Source organism: Peromyscus maniculatus, chromosome 1, assembly GCF_049852395.1.
Source record: "Peromyscus maniculatus bairdii isolate BWxNUB_F1_BW_parent chromosome 1, HU_Pman_BW_mat_3.1, whole genome shotgun sequence".
NCBI lineage: Eukaryota > Metazoa > Chordata > Mammalia > Rodentia > Cricetidae > Peromyscus > Peromyscus maniculatus.
Genome location: NC_134852.1, coordinates 162,136,586 through 162,157,507, shown reverse-complemented (window position 1 = coordinate 162,157,507; position 20,922 = coordinate 162,136,586). Strand labels below are relative to the sequence as shown.

Genomic DNA, 20,922 nt, shown 5'->3' with positions numbered 1-20,922 from the left:
TGATCCTAGATGAGAAGGCTATAATGTTCTGGGTCTGGAACTTTCACCCGTTAGCCCATCTGTTCTCTACCTGCTCCCTGATATGGTTCTCTACCAGGGGACTCGAGAACATGGGCTCTGCTACCATCAAAGTCTTCTCTGCATACCCCTCATTCCTCAGACCTCCCTTCAACCCCAACAGAGACCCTAACAGGTAAGCCTCAGGTCCTGGATAGCCCCCTTCCAGAGTAGAGGTCATGGTTGTGGGTAGAAAGGGCCCAGGATCCAAAGTCAGAAGACTTAGAGTCCCAGGGCCTAGTCTTAGATCATTGATAGTGATGTGACCTCGGGCAAAAGGTCTGCCTTGAGCTCCAGTGTCCCCTGAGTGTGTCATACTCAACTGTCTCCCAGTAATGCCTCTGTGACTTGCCATGGTCTGTTCTTTTGCACTTACATCTCAGTTCTGTGAGCTCCTATTCCTGTTTCAAGGCCCAACTCCAATGCTCCCACTCTGTAAGTTTCCCTGGTCTCTTAGACATTGTTGCTTTCATTTTCTGCAGGAGGTTTTAAAATATTTCTCTAATTGTCACTCAGCTCTGACTTCTTAGAGGCAGGAGTTAGAATGGATTCTATGCTGGCATCAGAGGTGTTCTGTTGACTAACTTCTTTGTGGCATGGAAAATAAAAAAGAATGGTCTTGGCTGAGTTGTGCACTCTCCTTACAGGGGTCCTTCTGGGGTCCTGCATCCTCCCTGTTTACCTGAGGTCTGCTTGGTTGGCTGGAGACATTTTCGTGTCTGAGATCTGTGGGAGACCATGTCTTATGTTGGAGTGTGCCTAGAGTGGAGTGGGTCCGGGAGCAGCTTGTTCACAGAGTGTCTCTGGAGACATCTTGGCACGTCTGGGGTGGGCAGGGAGCAGCACCATGAAGAGGTCTGTAGGGATTGCCAAGCTAACGGTGAGGAGCATGGGTTTCATGGAAAAGGGAAGAAGGGATCCAGCACCTCCCAGATCTTTCAAAGGATTCTCTAGCTGCTGGTAATGCTCGGGGAGACAATAGAGCCTTCCAAAGCCAGCTCCGATCCTCACTGACACCTGGACATCTGGACCAGGCAGGCTTCCCCAGCGAGAACCAAGTCAATGGTTCCCTCTAGTGGCCAACATAAGGGATGCAGGAATCCATCAAAGTCAGGGTTTGCTTTTTTTTTTTTTTTAAATCTAAAACAGAATGCTAGCATCACTGTGACCAGAACTTGTTCAACTTTAATTTAAATATATATGCATTTATTGGGCTGTGGCTATTTCTCAGTGGGAGGAGTGCTTGCCTAATATGCATGAAGTCTTGCACTGGATTCCCAGCACTGCATAAACTAGGTATGGTGGTTCACACCTGTAATCTTAGCTCTCAGGAAGTAGAAGCAGGAGCATTAGAAGTTCAAGGTCTTCCTGAGAAACACAGAAAATTCAGAGTTATCCTGGGCTCCATGAGAACATGCCTCAAATAAAACATGTTGACAGGGGTGGGGGGGTGGGGGGTGGGGGTGGGGAGTGGGGGGGTGCATATGTATGTGCACAGACATGCATGTGGATTGGAGACCATGGTCGTTGTTGGTTGTTTGTCTCATGGCTCTCCACCTTTTTTGTTTGATACAGGGTCTCACTGTGTATCTCTGGCTGACCTGACACTCACTATGTAGATCAGGCTGGCCTTGAACTCACAGAGATCCGCCTGCCTCTGCTTCCCAAGGGATGCAATTAGAGACATATGCCACCACACCTAACCACCACCTTATTTTTTGAGACAGGGTCTCTTCACTGAACCTGGAGCCCACACTGACCAGAACAGCTGGCCAGTGAGCTCCAGGTATCTGTCTGTCCCACTCAGCACCAGGGTCACAGAGGCATGTCATACCCCGCTTTTTACATGGGTAGGTGCTGCGGATCCAAACTCATACCCTCATGTGGACATGGCAAACATGTGTGTGTGTGTGTGTGTGTGTGTGTGTGTGTGTGTGTGTGTGTGTGTGTGTAAAACCACCTGTAGGTGGTAAGCTCTCCTCTGAGTGTCAGTGTGTGTTGGGACAGAGGGGGAAAGCAAAGTAAGAATCCACAGCGATTCTCAGCCCAGGCTGTACATTACAGGTGCAAAGCAGCACTTGGGCCAGGCGAGTCTGCATCTGTCCGGTGGGGCCCAGGCACCGCGCTTTGCAGATCTCCCCCGGGTCTGACTTGTCTGTCATCCCTCACTCTCATCCTGCAGCAGAGCAACACTTATTCTCACCCCCTTTTCAGAGGAAAAGACTGAGGCCCACATCAGTCCTGTCCCGTCTCTGTCTAACTAAGGACAGGGACAGGGTGGCAGGGAGGGGTGGCTGCTTTTCCTCCAAGGTTGTGCCGGGTCTCAGCAGACTCTCGGGATAACACCAGCCTTATTGTTCGCTGTGATTAGAAAAGTAGTCAAGGTCATGGTGAAATAGCTATCCTCCCCCTGCCCCCACCCCTTCTGGACTTATACAGAGTCCAGAATCACCTGCGGGCTCAGCCTCCTTAGGGGGTGAAGAGGTGGGAAGAGGGAGAGCCCCGACAGGGAGTAGGAGGCTGGCTTCATTCTAAGGCTCAGGGTCAAACTGTAAATTGGGGCTTCCGGAAGTGTGGTTCCCAAGACCACCCAAATCCCACAGGCTCCTGCAGCACTTGATAAAAATGCAACGTCTCCAAGGACGCAGCACCAGACTCCCGAGAGAGATCCGGAGAAGCTGCATGTTTGGCAAATGTCTTGACAAACTGTCTCACTCAGTGAAGACTGAGAGCCAGTGCTCCCCGGAGTCTGTGCTCTGGGGTACGACGAGCTTGTCGATGAACTCCCAGCTTAGCCCAGTGCTTACAAGAGCCTTCAGAAAGGACTGGTGTGCTAAGGTCTGCCCAGCTGTTGAGATGCCACCCAGCTGCCCCTGGGGGCACAGGTGTTTGCCTTTCTCTCAGGCTGTCTGGGATGAGATAGCTGGAACAGCAGGCCTTTAGTTTTCTCCCACTAAGCCCGGTCGGTCGCCACACCTGGCCTTCCTGTCCTCTTCTCTTTCTCTACCTCTGAGGTACCTACTAGTAGGCCCTGCCAGCCAATCACAGCCACCACAACCTATGATGTCACCAGCAGCCAATCAGGGCTTCTCACCAGTATATGCAGATTGCGGTTACTTACTGTGCTGATGAAATTCCAAAGCAACACATCCTTTTGAGACAAGGATGCTGAGGCCCGGTGAGGGCTAGCACATAGGTCACTAGAAGCCAGTGACGTGTAGCAGTGGCCTATAGTTCTTTCTGGAGGGGCCCCCAGAGGCCTGGACAAGACTCCTTTTCCTGGGGCCCTGGTACCTTAGCTGAGGCTCAATCCTGCCCCCAACTTTCTCTGAAAGACCTCAGGAGTGGGGACACAGTGGTGGCGGCACAGATTTCTCTATTCTAAAGTTTAGAGCCATGGAAGAGGGGGTGTGAACCCTAGTTCCCGTCCTGTTCTTAGCTCAACACCTCCAGGAAGGAATTAGAGGAACATTGCCCGGGCGGTGCTGGTTGCTGCTCTTGAGCAGATTACAAGAGGGGCCGAGACAAGGACTCCTTTGTGGAAGCTGTGGCTTAGACAGTCAGGTGACAACGGACGTGGGTGGGCAGTGCCAGCCTCCAAGTATGGGCAGGGGTACCTGCCCCGGGGTCTCAGAGAGTGCCAGCAGCCCAGTGGCCAGAACTTGTATGAGGTTGCCTGAACTGCCGGAACCCTACCTGTGAGTAGGGGTTGCCCCAGGTGGACGGGGCTGGGGCTTTGTGGGCCGTTAGGGGTGGATGACTACTCTTGTGTATTTGGGGGTGTGGTGGGCACATATTGGCAGCATCTGTCGGGGAGGTGGACTCTGGGTGCTGGAAAGGGGGTAGTCAACCCTGGCTTTAATCAGTTTGTATTGAGCATCTGCTCCAAGAACACACTAAGGGTTTCCAGTGGGAGAGGAGGACAGCAGGCAGGAGTGTCCTGTGTCACATGGACTTCAAGTAGCACCGTACACCATGTAGAAGGATCGAGCACACTGGGAAGGCACCACTGGTGACCACTGAGGCATTATTTCCCATAGGGTGGCTGGGGACATTTTTCCTAGGAGATGTTCTAAAGTGGAAGTGAGCCATGGGATTACTTCAGGAAAAGCATCCGTCCCCTGAGGTGGCTACATCAGCAGGTGGAAAGGCCCTGGGGTGGCCATTCAGTCACCATGAGTAGGGCATTCCCTCCTGCCAGGCTAAGTGCTGGGGATGGGGACATGGCCGTGAACAGGGCTAGCCTGGGTCTCTGAGGTACTCGCTCTGGTGCAGTTGAGGAAGCTGGGGAATGGGCTGAGAACTCACACTGCCTGGCTCTGAGACCCTGAGCTCTGTGCCAATGTTGCTGCTGCCCTGGCAGCCGCCTTTGTCATTAGACAAAACCAAGGGCACGTGGCAACTCCCAGACCTGCCCAGTGTCGTCTTGTGTTCCTACCCCATCCTTCTGTGTCCCAGGCTAGAAAAACAGAGGCCCCGGGTAGGGCAGGACTAAACTCCTATGAGTCCGTCCCAGACCAGAACTTAGTCTTTGATTCTTTCCTTCCCCTCTCCACATCACTCTCTGCCTGCTGACCAGGACCCGAGGCCACCTACTGCTGCACAGTGCCAAGCCATGACTGTCACCTACACAAACAAAGTAGCCAATGCCCGTCTCGGTTCCTTCTCCTGCCTGCTCCTGTGCTGGCGTGGCAGCATCTACAAGCTGCTGTGTGGGGAATTCCTCATCTTCATGTTCCTCTACTACGCCATCCGTGGAGTCTATAGGTAAGCGATTCAGGAAGATGGGGCGGAGCATGGGGGGGGGTGTCTAGGGCTCACGGAGGCAGGGTCTCCAAGCCTGCAGGTGGGGTGGAAATGGGGTGAGAGCGTCAAGGAGTTGGGAAGGAGTGGGTCCAATGTTCCAGCTAGCTTCTAAGGCCGAGCTGAACTCCTGGGCAGGCCCTGGCCACTGGGTGAGGCTAGGGAGAAAAAAAAAGACCCAGAGTTGGGCATGTCGCTCAGAGAAATATTTGCCTGGTATGTGTGTCATTTGGGCTCGATCCCCAACACACACACACACACACACACACACACACACACACACACACACACTTGATCTCTCTCTCACACACATATAAAAAACAAATACATAAATAAAAAATTTAAAAAGCAATCACGTCTACTATGTATTGAAAAATATCAACTACTTGCAGTTTGTTCTGTTATTTGGTACTTTAAAAATTAGAATTTAATTAATTGTCTTTAATTTTTTTAGATTTTTAAATTTTGTTTCACATGTATGAGTGTTTTGCCTTCATTTTTGTCTGTGCACCATGTATGTGCCTGGTGCTTGTGGAGGTCAGAAGAGGACATTGAATCCTCTAGAACTGGAGTTACAGTTACTGTGAGTTGCCATGCGGGTGCTGGGAACCAAACCCAGGTCCTCTGCAGGAGCAACAAGTGCTCTCAACCAGGGAGCCATTTCTCCAGCCCCAGTGAATTAGTTCTCTGAGATAAGGTCTTGCTATATAGCCCTGACTATCCTAGAACCCTTATGTAGACAAGGTGACCTCAAACTTGCAGTGGGGTGCTTCACTTGCCCTCTGCCTCCCAAGTGCTAGGATCACAGGCAGGAGCCACCATGCCAAGTTAGAACTTACTTGATTTATAATTTATTTATTTTTGAGACAAGGTCTTTCTAACTTAGCCTTGGCTGTCCTGCAACTCTCTATATAGACCAGGCTGGCCTTGAACTCACAGAGCTCTACCTGCCTCTGCCTCCTGAGTGCTAGGATGAAAGCCTGGCTAAAAGGTTTTTTTTTTCTTATAAAGGAAAACATTTAATTGGTGGCTTACAGTTCAGAGGTTCAGTCCATTATCATCATGGTGGGACATGATGGTGTGTGCAGGCAGATGTGCTGCTGCAGAAAGGGTTGAGAGTTCTACATCTTGCGCAGGCAACAGAAAGTGAACTCTAAGAGTTATTTTTGAAAGCATTTTGTTTGTAGGAAAATTAAGTAGACAGTACGGAGATTTCTCTCCTGTGCTTACTCCACCCTCTGCTCTAGCAAAGCACAGTTGCACACTGGCACACTCGCTGCAGTCAGTGAACTTACCTCGTGTTGCTAGAAGTCCATAGTTTTCACTAGGGTTCATTCCTGGTGTCCTGCATCCTATGGGTTTGGACAGATGTATCTTACATGACATGTATGCACCACTAGAATACAAGAGTCACTTGATTGCCCTAAAACTCAATGCTCAGCCTGGCCATCCCTCTCCACGTTTTTTCTTTTGTGGTGTGTGTTCAATCCCATATGTGGTGCCAAGATGGAACCTCTGAACTTACTTGTGCCAGGCAAGCACTATACCAGCGGAGCTACCAAGCCTTCTACCTTACACTTTTTAAAAATACCAAGCACGTTGTTTCTACCTGCTTTTACTTATTTTTAAGTATTTATTTTTATGTGTATGAGTGCTTTACCTATATGTATGCATGTATGTGCACCATGTGTGTGCATTGCTCAAGGAGGCCAGAAGAGGGCATCAGATCTCCCTGGAACTGGAGTTATAAATAGTTCTAAGCTGCCATGTGGGTGCTGGGAACTAAATCTGGTTCTTCTGCAAGTGCAAACAAGTGTTCTTAACCACTGAGCTATCATTCTAGCCCTCCCCCCCCCTTAACCACTTTTAAACAACGGTCCCTGGGCGTGTTTAAAAGGGTCAGTAAAGTACTTGGGTATATAATATATCTCAGTGCTGGAGTGTTTTCCTAACATAGGCGAGGGCTGGGTTCCATTACCATTGTGGCAACACACCCACCACTACCACCACCACTACCACCACCCCACATACACACATTCAAAATGCTGGAAGTAACCCATTCCGAGAACCCACCTCAGCCAGAGGGGGACCCTGAGCCAGACCAGTTGAAAGGACATCACCCAGATAGCCCCGCTCTTCCCCCGGGCCGGGAGTAGGGACACATTCTTAGACACTTCCTCTCAATGCCTCACCCACTCCCAGAATGGCTCTCTCGAATGAACAGCAGCTGTTGTTTGAGAAGCTGGCTCTGTACTGCGACAGCTACATTCAGCTCATCCCTATATCCTTTGTTCTGGGTGAGCGCCCCCTTGCGGCTGTTGGGGTCCAGTGGTCGCCCCCTAGCTCCAGACACACACGGGCGGACCTCCACCAGAGGCGGGGAGTGGGGTAAGGCGGGCCAGAGGTCTTCTAAAAACGTTGAGGCTGGGCCCACATGTATCAGGAAGTCGGAGAAACCGAGGCTTCACCCGGCGCTGGTCTCTGGCCACAGCCCGGCCCCTCGCCCCTCGCCCCTCATCCCTCCTGCCCAGGTTTCTATGTGACGTTGGTGGTGACCCGCTGGTGGAACCAGTACGAGAGCTTGCCTTGGCCGGACCGCCTTATGAGCCAGGTGTCAGGCTTCGTGGAGGGCAAGGACGAGCAAGGTCGGCTGCTGCGGCGCACACTCATCCGCTATGCCATCCTGGGCCAAGTGCTTATCCTGCGCAGCGTCAGCACCGCGGTCTTCAAGCGCTTTCCCACCCTTCTGCACCTGGTGCGAGCAGGTAGGCAGTATCTGGAGTGGGCGGGGCCGCAGGGCCGGAGCGGACCCGAGGCGTGGCCTGAGACTCGGAGTGACGGGAGCTGACGCTGGGTGGAGCCAGAGTCCTCCGGACTTGAAGAGGGTGAGGTGGGGCAGGACTGATGGGGTCAGAATTGGGACAGAATTGGGCAGGCCAGAATCAGTGCTAGAAGAGGGGCGAGGCCAGAATAAACGAAAAAGGTAGGGATTTGAGAAAGGTCAAGAACCCTTCAGGGAGAAGGGAAAAAGTTGGGGCTGGGGCACTGATGGAATTCGGATCTACCTCCTTTCTCTCTGCCTGTCCTGATCTCCGGTTTCCCCGACTTGATGGCTTGACAGGGGTCCCTAGCTTTCCCTTGACTTTTTTCGGGGCCTGACTCTAGCTAATAACAAAGCCCTCTACACTCCCACCTCCACCTCCTGTCCCGTGTGGTCCAGAACAGCGCCTAACTGGGGCTCAGTAATTTTGTGTGCCGAAACAAACGATAAAAGAGCACAGAAATCCCTAGGTGCTCAGGCAGGCTGGCTGGGTTTCCCGGTGCAGGCTGCTTCTTTTGCAGGATTACCCGATTCCTTGTCCACTCTGCCCCGCAGGCTTTATGACCAATGAGGAATATAAGCATTTGCAGAAGTTGGGCCTACCACACAACTCATTCTGGGTGCCCTGGGTGTGGTTTGCCAACCTGTCAATGAAGGCCTATGTTGGAGGTCGAATCCGGGACACTGTCTTGCTCCAGAGCATGATAAACGTGAGCCCACAGATGGGATGCCGTGGGACGTGTTGTGGCTTCCTTTAAAGAAAGGGCTGGAGGCTCTGCCCACAGCCTGTCCTGGTGGTGTATGATATTTTCGAACAAGATTTCCACAGCACAAGGTGGCCCCTCTCCAAATCTCCCCTCTGTCCCCTCTCTGAGTGAGACTGTGAAGTCCTGGCTCCTTTTTGCTAGCTGAAGCTACTAGGACACAGAGAGGTCTAGCGAGCTGCCTATGACCACACAGCCAAGGCTATTCCATGAACACCATTGCATTGTATCTGGGGAAGAGCTGCGGGAGACTCTGGGGAAGCAGGTGGTGGCCAGCACCTGCTCCTTCTCCTCCACCCTCCAGGAGATGTGCACCTTGCGTACTCAGTGTGGACATCTGTATGCCTACGACTGGATCAGCATCCCACTGGTGTACACACAGGTAAAGACGAGACTGGTGAGGCTGTCCCTGTGGGAAATCGGTGGCTAGGAAGATCCAGAAAGCACACTTCCCTAGGGACTGAGCACAGATCTCATCCTGGGAGTTAGGTCTGGACTTGGAAAATTCTTTCTAGCACTGAGGTCAGCATCTGTGGCCCTGTCTGGTCCAGCCCAGCAGGGAGTGTGACCATCCTGGTCTTAAGAGGGGGCAAATGGGCCGGGCAATGGTGGTGCACGCCTTTAATCCCAGCACTTAGGAGGCAGAGCCAGGCGGATCTCTGTGAGTTCAAGGCCATCCTGGTCTACAGAGCGAGATCCAGGACAGGCACCAAAACTACCCAGAGAAAGCCTGTCTCGAAAAACAAACAAACAAACAAACAAACAAACAAACAAACAAACAAACAAAAAAAGGGGCAAATGGAGTGGGTAAGCTCATTGGGTAGTGTTGCCACATACATTAATCCCTCCCTGGGTTTGATCTTCGGCATCTCATGAAACTGGACATAGTGGCACACACCTGTATTTCCAGCACTAGGGATCTGGTGGCCAGAGGATCAGAGGTTCAAGGTCATCCTTGGCTACATAGTGAGTGTCATGCCAGCCTGGACTACATGAGACCCTGCCTCAAAAAATAAAAGCAAACAAAACACACACACACACACACACACACACGGACAAATAGAAACCCAGTTGCGTGAGTGTGGAGGTCAGAGCAAGGCTTTGGACTCAAAGCTTCCAACTCCAGGGTCTCTGCTTAGCCCTCTTCTGCCCCCTGTGGCTCCTCTCCTTCCAGGTGGTGACAGTGGCAGTGTACAGCTTTTTCCTCGCATGCTTGGTGGGGCGGCAGTTTTTGAACCCAGCCAAGAACTACCCAGGCCACGAGATGGACCTCGTCGTGCCTGTCTTCACAATCCTGCAATTCCTATTTTACATGGGCTGGCTGAAGGTAGGCCTCACTGGGTACCGCCCTCCCCCGTGCGATTGGCATGGCCAGAGGGGTCATGGTCAGGTCAGCCACCTGAGAGGAAGACAAAGCAGCTAAAATAGAAGGTCACGCATATCACACATGCGTGAACAAATACACAGAAACTATTTTGTCCAACACACATGCGTGTGCGCGAGTGCACACATACACACACACACACACACACACACACACACACACACACACACAGAGAGGGAGGGAGAGAAAGATTCTAGTCTCAATATACCCTCCCCAAGTTACCTTTGTTTTCTGAAGACTTAACTAGTTTATACTACCTTTATGCTTAAAATTATCTGAGGTGCCTCACTAGCTATCAGGATGTCCCCTGAACCCACAGAACAATCATCACCCCTGTGGAGCTTTGCTTTAGTATTTTTTAATTTTTTTTTTAATTTTCATTTTATCCATATGAGTGTTTTGCCTGCATGTATATAAGTGTACGGTCCACATTCAGTGCCCCAAAGAGGTCACTGGAGCTCCTGGAACTGGAGTTACAAATGGTTGTGAGCCCCCATGTGGTTGCTGGGAATTGAACTCAGGTCCTCTGGAAGAGCAGCCAGTGCTCCTAACCACTGAGCCATCTCTCCAGACCTTGCTTTAGTATTTTAGATATTAGTGTCCAGGAAACTCCCCTCCTGGCCACTGTAATTCAGCACAGCCTCAGCATTTATCTCTAATACCATAAAACAGCAAACACGTGCATCTTGGAAGATAAATAAGTGTACCAAAAAGCGATGCAACTTGAGGTGAGCTAGTTACAAGGGTGAGATCAAGGGGGTGATTTGGCTGAGTGACACAGGAAGGGACAGCTGTGGTCTTCAGAGTAGAGACCAAGAACATGGAAGCCCCATGGGGAGGGTGCCGGGGCCCAATTCTGTGGCCTTGAAGACAGTTGTTAGGTAGGAAAGGCATCATGAGGGAGTGGCTGTGGCCAGACCCAAGGCTTAGGATGGGAACCAGAGTGTCAAGGTTCTCAGAGCCTCCCCCCCAAAACACACCACCCCCATCCCCAAAGGTGGCAGAGCAGCTCATCAACCCCTTCGGAGAGGATGACGATGATTTTGAGACCAACTGGATCATTGACAGAAACCTGCAGGTATGGGGGGGTGGGGGCGGGGGCTGTGTCATGGACCCTTCTCAAACTGGATCCCAAGAGGGGACTCAGCATTTTTCCAGGGAGACCCTACAGTAAATTGTCTTCCCCTTCTCAAACATCAGCCCTTTTCTCAGTCAATCATTCACTCCCAGGATTCACATCTCAGCTTCGGAGGCTGCAAGTAAGCATCAGTCTCTTCAGTACCACAGGTGGGGAAACTGAGGCCCGGAGAGAGCAAACTGATGATTCCTAAGGCATCAGGCAAGCTCATGTTCCTGTCTGGGCTACTCATTCTATTGGATACCCACCTCTGTCCTTGGCAACCAGGTATCCCTGTTGTCTGTGGATGAGATGCACCAGGATTTGCCTCCCATGGAGCGTGATATGTACTGGAATGAGGCCGAGCCTCAGCCACCCTACACCGCTGCTTCTGTCCAGTATCGTCGACCTTCCTTCTTGGGCTCCACCTTCAACATCAGGTAGGCAGTGCCAGAGACCTGGTTGAGAAAAACCTCAAGTGTAAGGCTTCCCTAGCAACTTGGAACAGCTGTTGCTATTACATGAGGCATGCCCAGTAAGGGCTAGCTAGTGGACTATGCTGTAGGAGACAGGGTCACCTGAATAGACTGTCCTGCAGAGAAAAGGCTTCCTTCCACCCACAGTAGCCACTGTCTTCTCTGTACAATCCCATTTCATTTCATCCGAATTCCTCCTAGACACAGTGGGCCAAAAGGACCATCCCACAGTCCTCTGGACGACAGCTGGGAAGGCTCTGGAGTGTCTGATGTGCTTGCACACTGTACTTTGCTGTTCTCTCTGTCCGTTTATGACCCAGTCCATTGAACTGAAATTAGAATTAACTAGGAACATTTTGGAAGATATTTTGAACCTGTTTCTTCTGAACACCAGCATTGAACCTGGGGTGGGTACCAGAGGGTAAGGGTAATAATACATAAGCCCTGCCTCCAGGGACTGTGCAAGCTAGTGAGCTGAGCAGGCTCCAACCCATGGTCAAGGACTGGGCAGGACGCAGTGTAACAGAGGCTGCCTTTGGCTAAGAGGTGACCTCTTTCTGGCCTGCACTTAGGTCTTAAAGCCAGGGAGACTTTGGATGTGGACCAGGGCTTTTTGTTATAGGTTAAAGGTCCTGGAGCCTCAGGAAGTCTGCTGCCAGGAAGCCAGACACCTTTTGTTAGATGTTGCTCCCCACCAGGAAGCAAATTTGCAGTTTGCCTAGACGCTGCTGGGGCTTATCTGAGCTGCTTCCCCAGGAGCAGATAGATGTTCTGATTGTCTGGAGAAAGATGCTTGAACAGGGCGGCTGATAAAGAGGAGCCGGTGGGGTTCAGGGAATTACTGTCTGATCTCCAGAACACGTGTCCCAGCGACAGGCATGGTGGCATGTACTTGTAATCCCAGTGCAGAGGCAGAGACAGCAGACCCGTGGAGACTGTTGGCCAGATACCTAGCCTAACTGTGAGCTTGAGGCTAATGGGAGATTTGGTCCCAAAGAAGGTGGATTGCTTTCCTGAGGATGCAAGCAGATTGTCCTCTGGTCTTCACACAGGCAGACACAAGAACACTCATTCACATATGGACACACACCCACACCCACACCCACACACCCCCCAAATCTGTAATGTTAGGCTGGGGAGTTGGATGTTGCCAGTGAACCAGAGGGAGCCTAAGGTGAGCTGGGCCTTGAGGGACTCCCTGGGAAGTGCAGAATCCACCAGGGAGCTGACAGCTGAGGCACTGAGAAGGCTGTGCAGCCTTGGTCCTGGGCAGGCACTTGCTCCCATCTTTTCTTGGTCCACCCATAAAGTAGCAGTCCACAGAAGTCTTGGATCAGGACTTACTTATTAAAAAAGGATGAAATAAATGGATGTAACATATTCTTGAATACAGAATGAAATGGCATCACTGCCTCTTCATCCACCAGGGAGGGATGGGGAAAGGTCCAGACTAGGCCACTGAGCTGTGGCATCAGGAAGCCTTCCACCACCCAAGGGGCCCCACGACCCTCTCTCTCATTCTTAAAGCTTCAGGTAGCCTTAGAGAAGACCACACTCATCGGGCCAACCTGCTCCATTCCATTGGTCATTAGACTGAATGGCCAAATTCCCACAACACACCCACTCAGTCCTGTGCATCCCTTTTCCTTCCAGCCTGGACAAAGAAGACATGGAGTTTCAGTCAAATGAGGATGACGAAGATGAGGAGAACCCTGGCGGCATCATTGGACGCTTCTTAGGGCTGCAGTCCACTGACCACCATCCTCCCAGGACAGATTCAAAGACCAAACTATTGTGGTCCAAGAAGGACCTGGAGGGCCATAAGGCCAAGCACAACTCTAGAGACCAGGAAGATAATGCCTGGAAACTTAAGGGTCTGGATACCTTCAGGGCCACTCCACTGTTTGAAAGGCCAGGCTACCACAGTGCCCCCCAGACACCACTCAGCCATACTCCCATGGTCTTCCCTCCTGAGCAGTCAGCAGCCTCCAAGCCTTACTTAGTCACAGGTATAGACACTAAAGACAAAAACCTAACACCCATGACTTCTGAGACCAAGAACACTTTGTTTTATAGGTTTATTTTTACTTTATATACGTTGTGTGAGTCTTTGAGTATATGCCACATGTGTGCTGGTAACCCTCAGAGGCCAGAAGAGGGTGTTTGATCTGCTGGAGCTGGAGTTATAGGCAGCTGTGAGCTGCCGGATGCAGGTGCTGGGAACCAAACTCAGGTCCTCTGGAAGAGCAGGAAATGCTCTTGACTGCTGAGCAACCCCTCCAGCCCCACCAAGAACACGTTTGAATTGCTCCTAGGTGATGGGCATTCCCGAGAGCACCAAACAAAGAGGAAAACTGTGGAGTTTAACTTGAACATTCCGAAGAAGAGCCCCACAGAACGTACTAGAAAACAACATTTGGACCAGGGGCCAAGCAACACACACACTACACGGAAGGAGCATGCAGAGCCCCATCCTACCTTGGAAAACAGGTCTGTCCACCTGGACCAGGAGCTGTATCCCCCATGCCTGTGACCCGTTTCCCAAGATTCCATTATTGCTGATGGGTGGGGGAACTTATGTCCCTACACTAGGGGGTGTTATTAACAGCCACCTTGGCAAGAAGCATGTGATGGGAGGCCTTTTGCCCACTTCACCTAAGAGCATGACATCAGCAGAAACACTTCCAGAAAAGTAAGACTGCGCTAACAGAAGGCTGAAGGGAGCGCTATCTTGGGGAAGGGGGCAGTTAGCCACACTGTTTAGTTTTTGCAGGGATGGATGGATGGTACCACAGAGCCTTGAGACAGACCTGAGACTCTAGCTAGGCTGTAGTCCAAGGACCAGCTACTGCTCTATCAGCTGGATGGCCAACACTTGCCTACAGCCCATACCCAAGTACTCGGTACTTCTTTTCAAGGCACTGGCCGTAAGGTCTCCTCGGATACCTTCTCAGGGCTTTGGGGCCTCATTTAATCCTTCCAAAAAAGCCTAAAAGCTATGGTTATTTCTCTTTTAAATTTCTCGGACACTTTTGCCCGATTAGAAACATTCCATCTGCATACTGATCACATGGGGGTTCTAACTTCCCACACTTCCCCATTCTTGGTTTCATTTGTGATCAGAACATCCCCTTTTTTGTAAATAGAAACAAACAAAAAAGGCAACAATTCCTATCTTGCTTCCGGGGCTGGACATTAACTTTTATAGACCACCTGGGTATGTTTAAGACCAGCTTCAACCTTTGTCCTCATAAAATCTTAAATCAAGCACCTTCCCAACTCATGCTGGGAACTTTCTCAAATCTTCCACAGGGATGAAGCTGGCACCTAACCTGTTTCCTGGGATTGATGCTTCACGGCCTGGTCCTTACCTGCAGGAATGCCAGCAGGACACTGACCCAGTCAGAGGCACACAGCTGTGTGAGACACCCAAGAGTATGTTCCCATGACAGTCTGCCAAGTAACTCAGAACCAGGGGTGCTGAGTCCTGTCTGAACAAACCCGTGTCTCCCCGTCTTTCCCAAACTTAGGAGTTTAATAAATACAAGTGTTCTTTTTAGTTGTTTCAGTCATGAGCGTAACAGTGACACCAACAGCAACACAGCTGGGAGCTGACACACCTTCAACCTCAAAGACGGCGGCTGGGTACCAAAATTCTTTATTTGAAGAAATGGTACAAATTAAAGAACTTAAGCGGATGTTTTGGTGCGACTTTTAGAAAAGATAAAGGCAGCCCGACATGCATGCACGGCCTCAGTGACCAGTGAAGTCACTTGTGGCTTTGGGGAAATCAGCTCAGCTCTCATCACCGTGTCCCAGGGTGTGCTTGTCGAAGAGATATTCTGCCAGGCCAGCTTCAGGGGCGCCCATCTTGCGGAGGTTGGTCACGTGGTCACCCAGTTCCTTGATGGATTTCACCTGCTCGTTCAGGTAATGGGTCTCAATGAAGTCACACAACTAGGAAAGAGAACACAGGAGAAGGTCACTGGCCAGCTCTCTCCCAAGCCCCGTGGCAGTGAATACCTCCATTCATGCCCCGTGGCAGTGACTACCTCCATTCATGCCCCGCGTTTCCCATACTCACGTGGGGGTCATTTTTGTCAGTAGCCAGTTTGTGCAGTTCCAGTAGTGACTGATTCACACTCTTCTCCAAGTGCAGTGCACACTCCATCGCATTCAGCCCGTTCTCCCAGTCATCACGGTCTGGTTTCTGAATAGAACATTGGGTCAATTCATCTGCAGTCTCTGCCAATCACCCCGTGGTAAACACCTCACACCTATCCACCATTCTCTGCCCTAAGTTTCCTCTGACAAGTTTTCCCCTGTAACATGCTTGCTCACTGCTGTGTGCCAATTCTGGTTATCAGTACAGGCCTGAAAAAGGTACAAGGGCAAAAGCCCAGCGTAGCCTCATTTTCTGAGTGAGGCACCCCTAGATCGTCTGCTCACCTTGATATCCTGCAGGAAGATTCGGCCACCTCGTTGGTTCTGTAGCTTCATCAGTTTCTCAGCATGCTCCCGCTCCTCGTGAGATTGGTGGAGAAAGTATTTGGCAAAGTTCCTCAGAGCTACATCATCCCGGTCGAAGTAGCAAGACTGAAAGTGGAAAGAGTACGTGTTGTGGGGTTCCCATAGCAAGGCAGCTGCAAGGGCTGTAGGTGGCAGGGCTGTTTGCAACCCCACTCGGCCTTATATAAAGTACAGGGAGGAGGGGAGGACTTTGGGACTTGGCTTCAGCAAATATCCTATGGTTCTGTATTAGTGCAGAGGGAAAAAAAATTTTTTTCCCCTGAGACAGGGTTTCTGTGTAGTTTTGGTTCCTGTCCTGAATCTCACTCTGTAGACCAGGCTGGCCTCGAACTCAGAGATCCACCTGCCTGGGCCTCCTGGGCGCCTGCACCACTACCGCCTGTCGAGTAAAAAAATTTAAGCCAAGGCTTAAATTGAATCTACTCCTCTGAGGAGAGTGCTAAAGTACCCTGCACTGGGAAGCCATTTTTCTCCTTCACAAATCACATAAAAAACCAGCTAACATAGGCCTATCTCAAATCTATTTGGAACACACTTATTTTGGGGTAATTTGCACAATCACAAGGCAATCAAAGGGTGATTCTCTCTACACTGCCCCAAACCTGTTTTTTCAGAAACAGATTAGTGCACGGAAAACTTCCTTGCCCAGCAACTGATGGTGGGCTTTATCCAACAACTATCTATTCCTTCTATTAGTAAGCCACAACTCTCGGATGCAAAAACCGATACAGTACTCTGGATGCCTTGAAGGGGCAAGGTCGGGTGACGCTGATGCCTGCAGAAGGGAAGATTTCTGGAGATAACGTTTCAATACAAGTGAGGCTCTGTGATAAGCAGAGCAGAGAGGTGGAGACGGCTGCTTAAGATAGGGTCAGGGTAAGTTCACAAGAGATAAGCCTCTTTGCGCCGGGTCCCAACGCTGCCATTCGACACCATGACCAAGCAGACCCGCCATACTCAAGAGGAATTGGAGCTGGATGCATACCGAAGCAGAGAAGTCTGCAGGTCACGTGACCGGAGAGGAGCGGGCAAAAAAAAAAATGCATCTAACTGCAGGTTTGATTGGACGGATTGATAATTGTGCAGCCTTAAGACCTCAAGGCACAGGGGTGTGTGTAACGACGCGCCTGGCCCATGCAATAGTCACAAGGGGCTAATAGCTCAGACTTGCCACGCCAGGGCTGCCCTGGGAGAGAGCCGGAGCAAACTCCATTTTCCACAAGGGCGCTGGGAGGCCTGCAGCTGGCCACGCCCCAACCCGTGCCCCATCTGCTCCCCTAGTGGCCCCGGGGTGAAGCCGCGCCCGACTCCCGCCCCGCCAAAGGCCAGGCCGCGCTCACCATAGACAGATAGACGTAGGAGGCATACAGTTCCAGGTTGATCTGGCGGTTGATGGCAGCCTCTGAGTCCTGGTGGTAGTTCTGGCGCACTTGCGAGGGAGACGCGGTGGTCATGGCTGCGGCTGGGCGAGGCGCGGCGGCGACGCTGGAGCGGTGGGGCGACGAAGTTGCAAAGGGTTCTGGATCGGAGCAGCCGGCTGGGGTCGGTAGGGTCGAGCGCCGGGTTCCGTTCAAGCACTGTTGAAGCAGGAAACCGCGGCGACTCTGGGCGAGAACGTCTGGCGCAGATGGCCAGCGAGCAGTACTTATAGCGGGAGACCGCGTCAGGCGCGTCCTGGCCAATCAGCGTCGCGGGCCGCCGAGACCCGCCTCTTCCGGTGGGCGAGTTGCCCAGACCCTCAGGCGCGGGCGGGGAGGATCTATGTGTGCGAGGCTGCGCAATGGGCTCTGAACCTCCCTGCCAAGAGCAGTGCCTGGCAACAAGCAGGCTGTTCCTGCGCCCCGGGGCGGGCGGTAGTTGGCTCCAGCCCTACTGCAGAGGCATCTGGGTCCTTGGAATCCATGGGGACAGAGGGTGCCGAGGAGGGTGATTTTCAAGTCCCATAGGACATCCCTTAGCTCAGTACGTGTGGTTAAATCGTGACATACGTGACTTCGTCTTACAAATAGGAAAATGGAAGCGTGGTGCTGTAGGTGGCGAACGAGTTATAAGTTGGACTGGGAAAGACCAGCTTTCTCTCCTCCAGAGTCTGTGCAGAGAAGCGTAAAGGAGGAGTAGGGGGCCTATCAGGGAGGAGGGAATTCGGGTCTGCCCCGTCATTCTGACTCAGTCACTCAAGGCCCTTTGCCGGTAGCAAACATGGCTCTCTGGACAGTTGGAAAAAACAAAGGCTGGGCGGGCGTTTCTCCTGAAAGCAGGGACAGCCTTCTATGGGGGAATCCTGGGGCCAAACGATCTAGGTTTCTGAGAAAGTCCCTGGTGATGCTTGAAAATTAAGAGAGGTCTCTGGATTAGAAAAGAAAAGGAGAAGCGACCAGCGTGTGTCTATTTCAAAATGGTCTCCTTTATCTTTCTCAGTAACCTTGGGTTTGTCCTTGGAGAAAAGCTTATGGGGCTGAATGGCGGGTGACAGGTGCATGAAACCTTGGAAGGACAAGCCAACTGTGTGTGTCTGGAGTTGTGACCCAGCTTCAAAATGGGTGTGAATTCTTAGTAGAACTAGAGGTTAACCACTGCATCTAGCGAGGCCCTACCATTTATGTCTGCTACCCTCAGTCTGGTCTTTTGACACGAGTGGGAGCCCAGCAGAAGCTTTTCCGGATACTCAAAGCTGGAAGCCAGACTTTCAAACATTTTGTTGTTACCATGTTTGAGACTAGTAACAAGGTTACTGTACAGCCCAGACTGGCCAGGGACTCACTGTAACCCAGGCTGATTCTCCTTCCACAGTTTCCAGAGAGCTGGGATTAACCACCACCACCCCTCCCCCCTTTTAACGTAGTGTACTGAAATACTGCATTACTAATAGTATTTATTCTTTTGAAAACAAACGTGTGTTGCTGAAATCAGGCAAGATTTCAGTGGTACTCTAGCTACAGTATGCTGCTGAATAAATATCCTAGCGTCAAACTTCAGGAAAACGACCCTAAGACAGGTATAAATTTGAGCCGGGCAGTGGTGGCACACGCCTTTAATCCCAGCACTCAGGAGACAGAGGCAGGGGGAATCTCTGTGAGTTCTAGGCCAGCCTGGTCTACAAGAGCGAAATCCAGGACAGGCGCCAAAAGTAAACAGAGAAACCCTGACTCACTAAACAGAGAAACCCTGACTCAAAAAACAAAAACAAACAAACAAAAAAGTGGAGGGAATAGCTTATGCGCAGGTGTGGAAATGCTTGACCTGTTCCAGGAACCTTAAGGAAAGTATGTTTGTTGGCCTGAAAAACAAAGTACATGTTGGAAAGTGCTGGAAAGAATACAGTCAGATTGGTGTGCCATAAAAAGTCATTAAACTTTACACTGCAGGCAACATGGAGATACCATATCCACTTGTTTTTAGCCACTGTCAGGAAATGTGATGAATGATGGTGTGGTGTGGGGGGAGATGATATCAAACATTTTCACTTACATCAGCAGTACATACTCCAAGTACCAAGTACTAATATTAACAACATGAGACAGAACAAAGCAGTTACTGTGATAAGGAGGTGCTATCTTCCTGAACGGTGAACCTCTATATTACGATAGTCAGCTCTAAACCTGTAATTCAGCACAGTCCGAAATGTGAAAAATGCGGTGTTTCCATGGTAGGGTATGATTCTGAAATTCATATGGAGTCAGTGGACTAGCTGGTAAACATTTGAGGAAAACAAAGGCTGTCAGGGAAGCTTTGCTTGAGATATCTATTGTTACACACACACACACACACACACACACACACACACACACACACACACACACTTGTGTATATTACAATAAAGTATGGTACTGGCCCAGAAAGATGAGATCAACATCTAACTATGCCCACCCACATGTGTTTGGGAACTGGATATAAGTTAAAGCCATGCCTTTCAAATTAGGGAAGAATAGGTTTAACCAATCATGTCGACACAATTGTCATATGGAGAAAATGAATCATTCTCTATTTAAAAATACCTTCTAGATGAATCAAAAATACAACCCTTAAAGTTGAAATCTATAAAGTTTTAAGAAAACTGTTAAGAAGATTATCCAAATTTGGAGTAGGGAATGTTCTTTTGAGTCTGTCAAAAGTTGGCAGGTTTGAAATGCTTAAAAAACGAAAAGGATTTAGATAAAGATATTTTAAATGAGGTTAACATAGAAACGGTGTGTTAGGCTGGTGGTATTTATAGAAAGGATGAAGGTTAAGAGCCAAAACATCTCTGTACACTTGTGTAATACATGCTTTTTCCTGTCTTGGGGATGGAACCAAGGACCTGGGGCAGAATAACCAGGCACTCTATCACTGAAGTACTCATGTTGCAGTCCGTTCTTTCTTTTTATTTAAAGATGCTCTCACTGGGCGGTGGTGGCGCACACCTTTAATCCCAGCACTCAGGAGGCAGAGGCAGGAGGAATCTCTGTGAGTTTGAAGCCAGCCTGGTCTACAAAGTGAGTTCCAGGAAAGGCACAAAGCTACACAGAGAAACCTTGTCTCGAAAAAGAAACAATAATAATAATAATAAAATAAAATAAAATAAAGATGATCTCACTGTATTGTCTAGGCTACTCTTGAAAGCCTAAGCTCCAGAGGCCCTCCTTAATTCAGCCTCTCTAGTGCCCAGGCTCCATTGTATCACTGCACCAGGTTATGCGGTATCTGTGTCAATCATTCCTTTTAAGACGGACCGTTTGGTTGACTTCCCTACTGCTGTAGATTGAAAGCTCCAGGCAGGAAGGCATTTTCAGCACACCCAGTCCTTTGCAAGGTGCTTGTGGTTCGGTGCTTGATATTTGTCCCTTGAACAAATGAATGCATTGTGTGTGGAGTTTGGATTCCAGTCAAACCAGAGGGCTGGGTACCAGTTGGGAGACAGCTGCCATGCTTTTTCATGAGAGTAGGAAACAGAAAGCAGAGGAGAGATTATGGAGAAGACAGGATGAGGTGGA

At 50.4% G+C, this 20,922-nt stretch overlaps 3 protein-coding genes across 5 annotated transcripts in view; 1 reads left to right on the top strand and 2 right to left on the bottom strand.

The window, feature by feature from the left end:
- Rab3il1 (RAB3A interacting protein like 1) overlaps positions 1-7,389 on the bottom strand; it is a 54,218-nt gene extending 46,829 nt beyond the window's left edge. Inside the window, exons 1-2 of one of the 2 annotated variants that reach the window (XM_076559406.1) lie at positions 7,053-7,389; positions 6,156-6,212 (exon numbers count right to left, since the gene is read on the bottom strand). The gene's annotated coding sequence lies outside the window, so the exon portion shown is untranslated. The remainder of the gene's footprint in view (positions 1-6,155; positions 6,213-7,052) is intronic. The other variant, XM_076559423.1, reaches the window with a different exon arrangement.
- Best1 (bestrophin 1) lies at positions 8-14,981 on the top strand. 2 transcript variants are annotated; one of them, XM_042260616.2, is made up of 12 exons: positions 8-193; positions 4,637-4,824; positions 7,063-7,157; positions 7,392-7,625; positions 8,237-8,391; positions 8,750-8,827; positions 9,620-9,772; positions 10,827-10,907; positions 11,235-11,386; positions 13,076-13,431; positions 13,738-13,912; positions 14,735-14,981. In XM_042260616.2, exons 2-12 carry the CDS (start codon positions 4,673-4,675, stop codon positions 14,751-14,753), a joined length of 1,650 nt encoding a protein of 549 aa, XP_042116550.1. In that variant the 5' UTR covers positions 8-193; positions 4,637-4,672; the 3' UTR covers positions 14,754-14,981. The 2 variants fall into 2 exon arrangements, with proteins under 2 accessions (XP_042116550.1, XP_042116552.1); XM_042260618.2 differs by lacking the exon at positions 7,063-7,157.
- An 83-nt stretch (positions 14,982-15,064) lies between these two features.
- Fth1 (ferritin heavy chain 1) lies at positions 15,065-17,586 on the bottom strand. Its single transcript, XM_006993867.4, has 4 exons — positions 17,293-17,586; positions 15,872-16,018; positions 15,507-15,632; positions 15,065-15,379 (listed from the first exon to the last, which is right to left on the bottom strand). The coding sequence occupies exons 1-4, from the start codon at positions 17,404-17,406 to the stop codon at positions 15,218-15,220; spliced, it is 549 nt and encodes a 182-aa protein (XP_006993929.1). The 5' UTR covers positions 17,407-17,586; the 3' UTR covers positions 15,065-15,217.
- Between the last annotated feature and the right edge of the window lie 3,336 nt (positions 17,587-20,922).

Bases quoted from the DNA above. Each gene is read 5' to 3' on its own strand.
- Best1 (XM_042260616.2), top strand. From the start codon at position 4,673: ATGACTGTCACCTACACAAACAAAGTAGCCAATGCCCGTCTCGGTTCC. The intron at 10,908-11,234 runs GTATGGGGGGGT...CTTGGCAACCAG, and splicing joins TCATTGACAGAAACCTGCAG to GTATCCCTGTTGTCTGTGGA. The intron at 11,387-13,075 runs GTAGGCAGTGCC...TTTTCCTTCCAG, and splicing joins GGCTCCACCTTCAACATCAG to CCTGGACAAAGAAGACATGG.
- Fth1 (XM_006993867.4), bottom strand. From the start codon at position 17,406: ATGACCACCGCGTCTCCCTCGCAAGTGCGCCAGAACTACCACCAGGAC. The intron at 15,633-15,871 runs GTGAGCAGACGA...TGTTCTATTCAG, and splicing joins TCTTCCTGCAGGATATCAAG to AAACCAGACCGTGATGACTG. The intron at 15,380-15,506 runs GTGAGTATGGGA...TCTCTTTCCTAG, and splicing joins CTGACAAAAATGACCCCCAC to TTGTGTGACTTCATTGAGAC.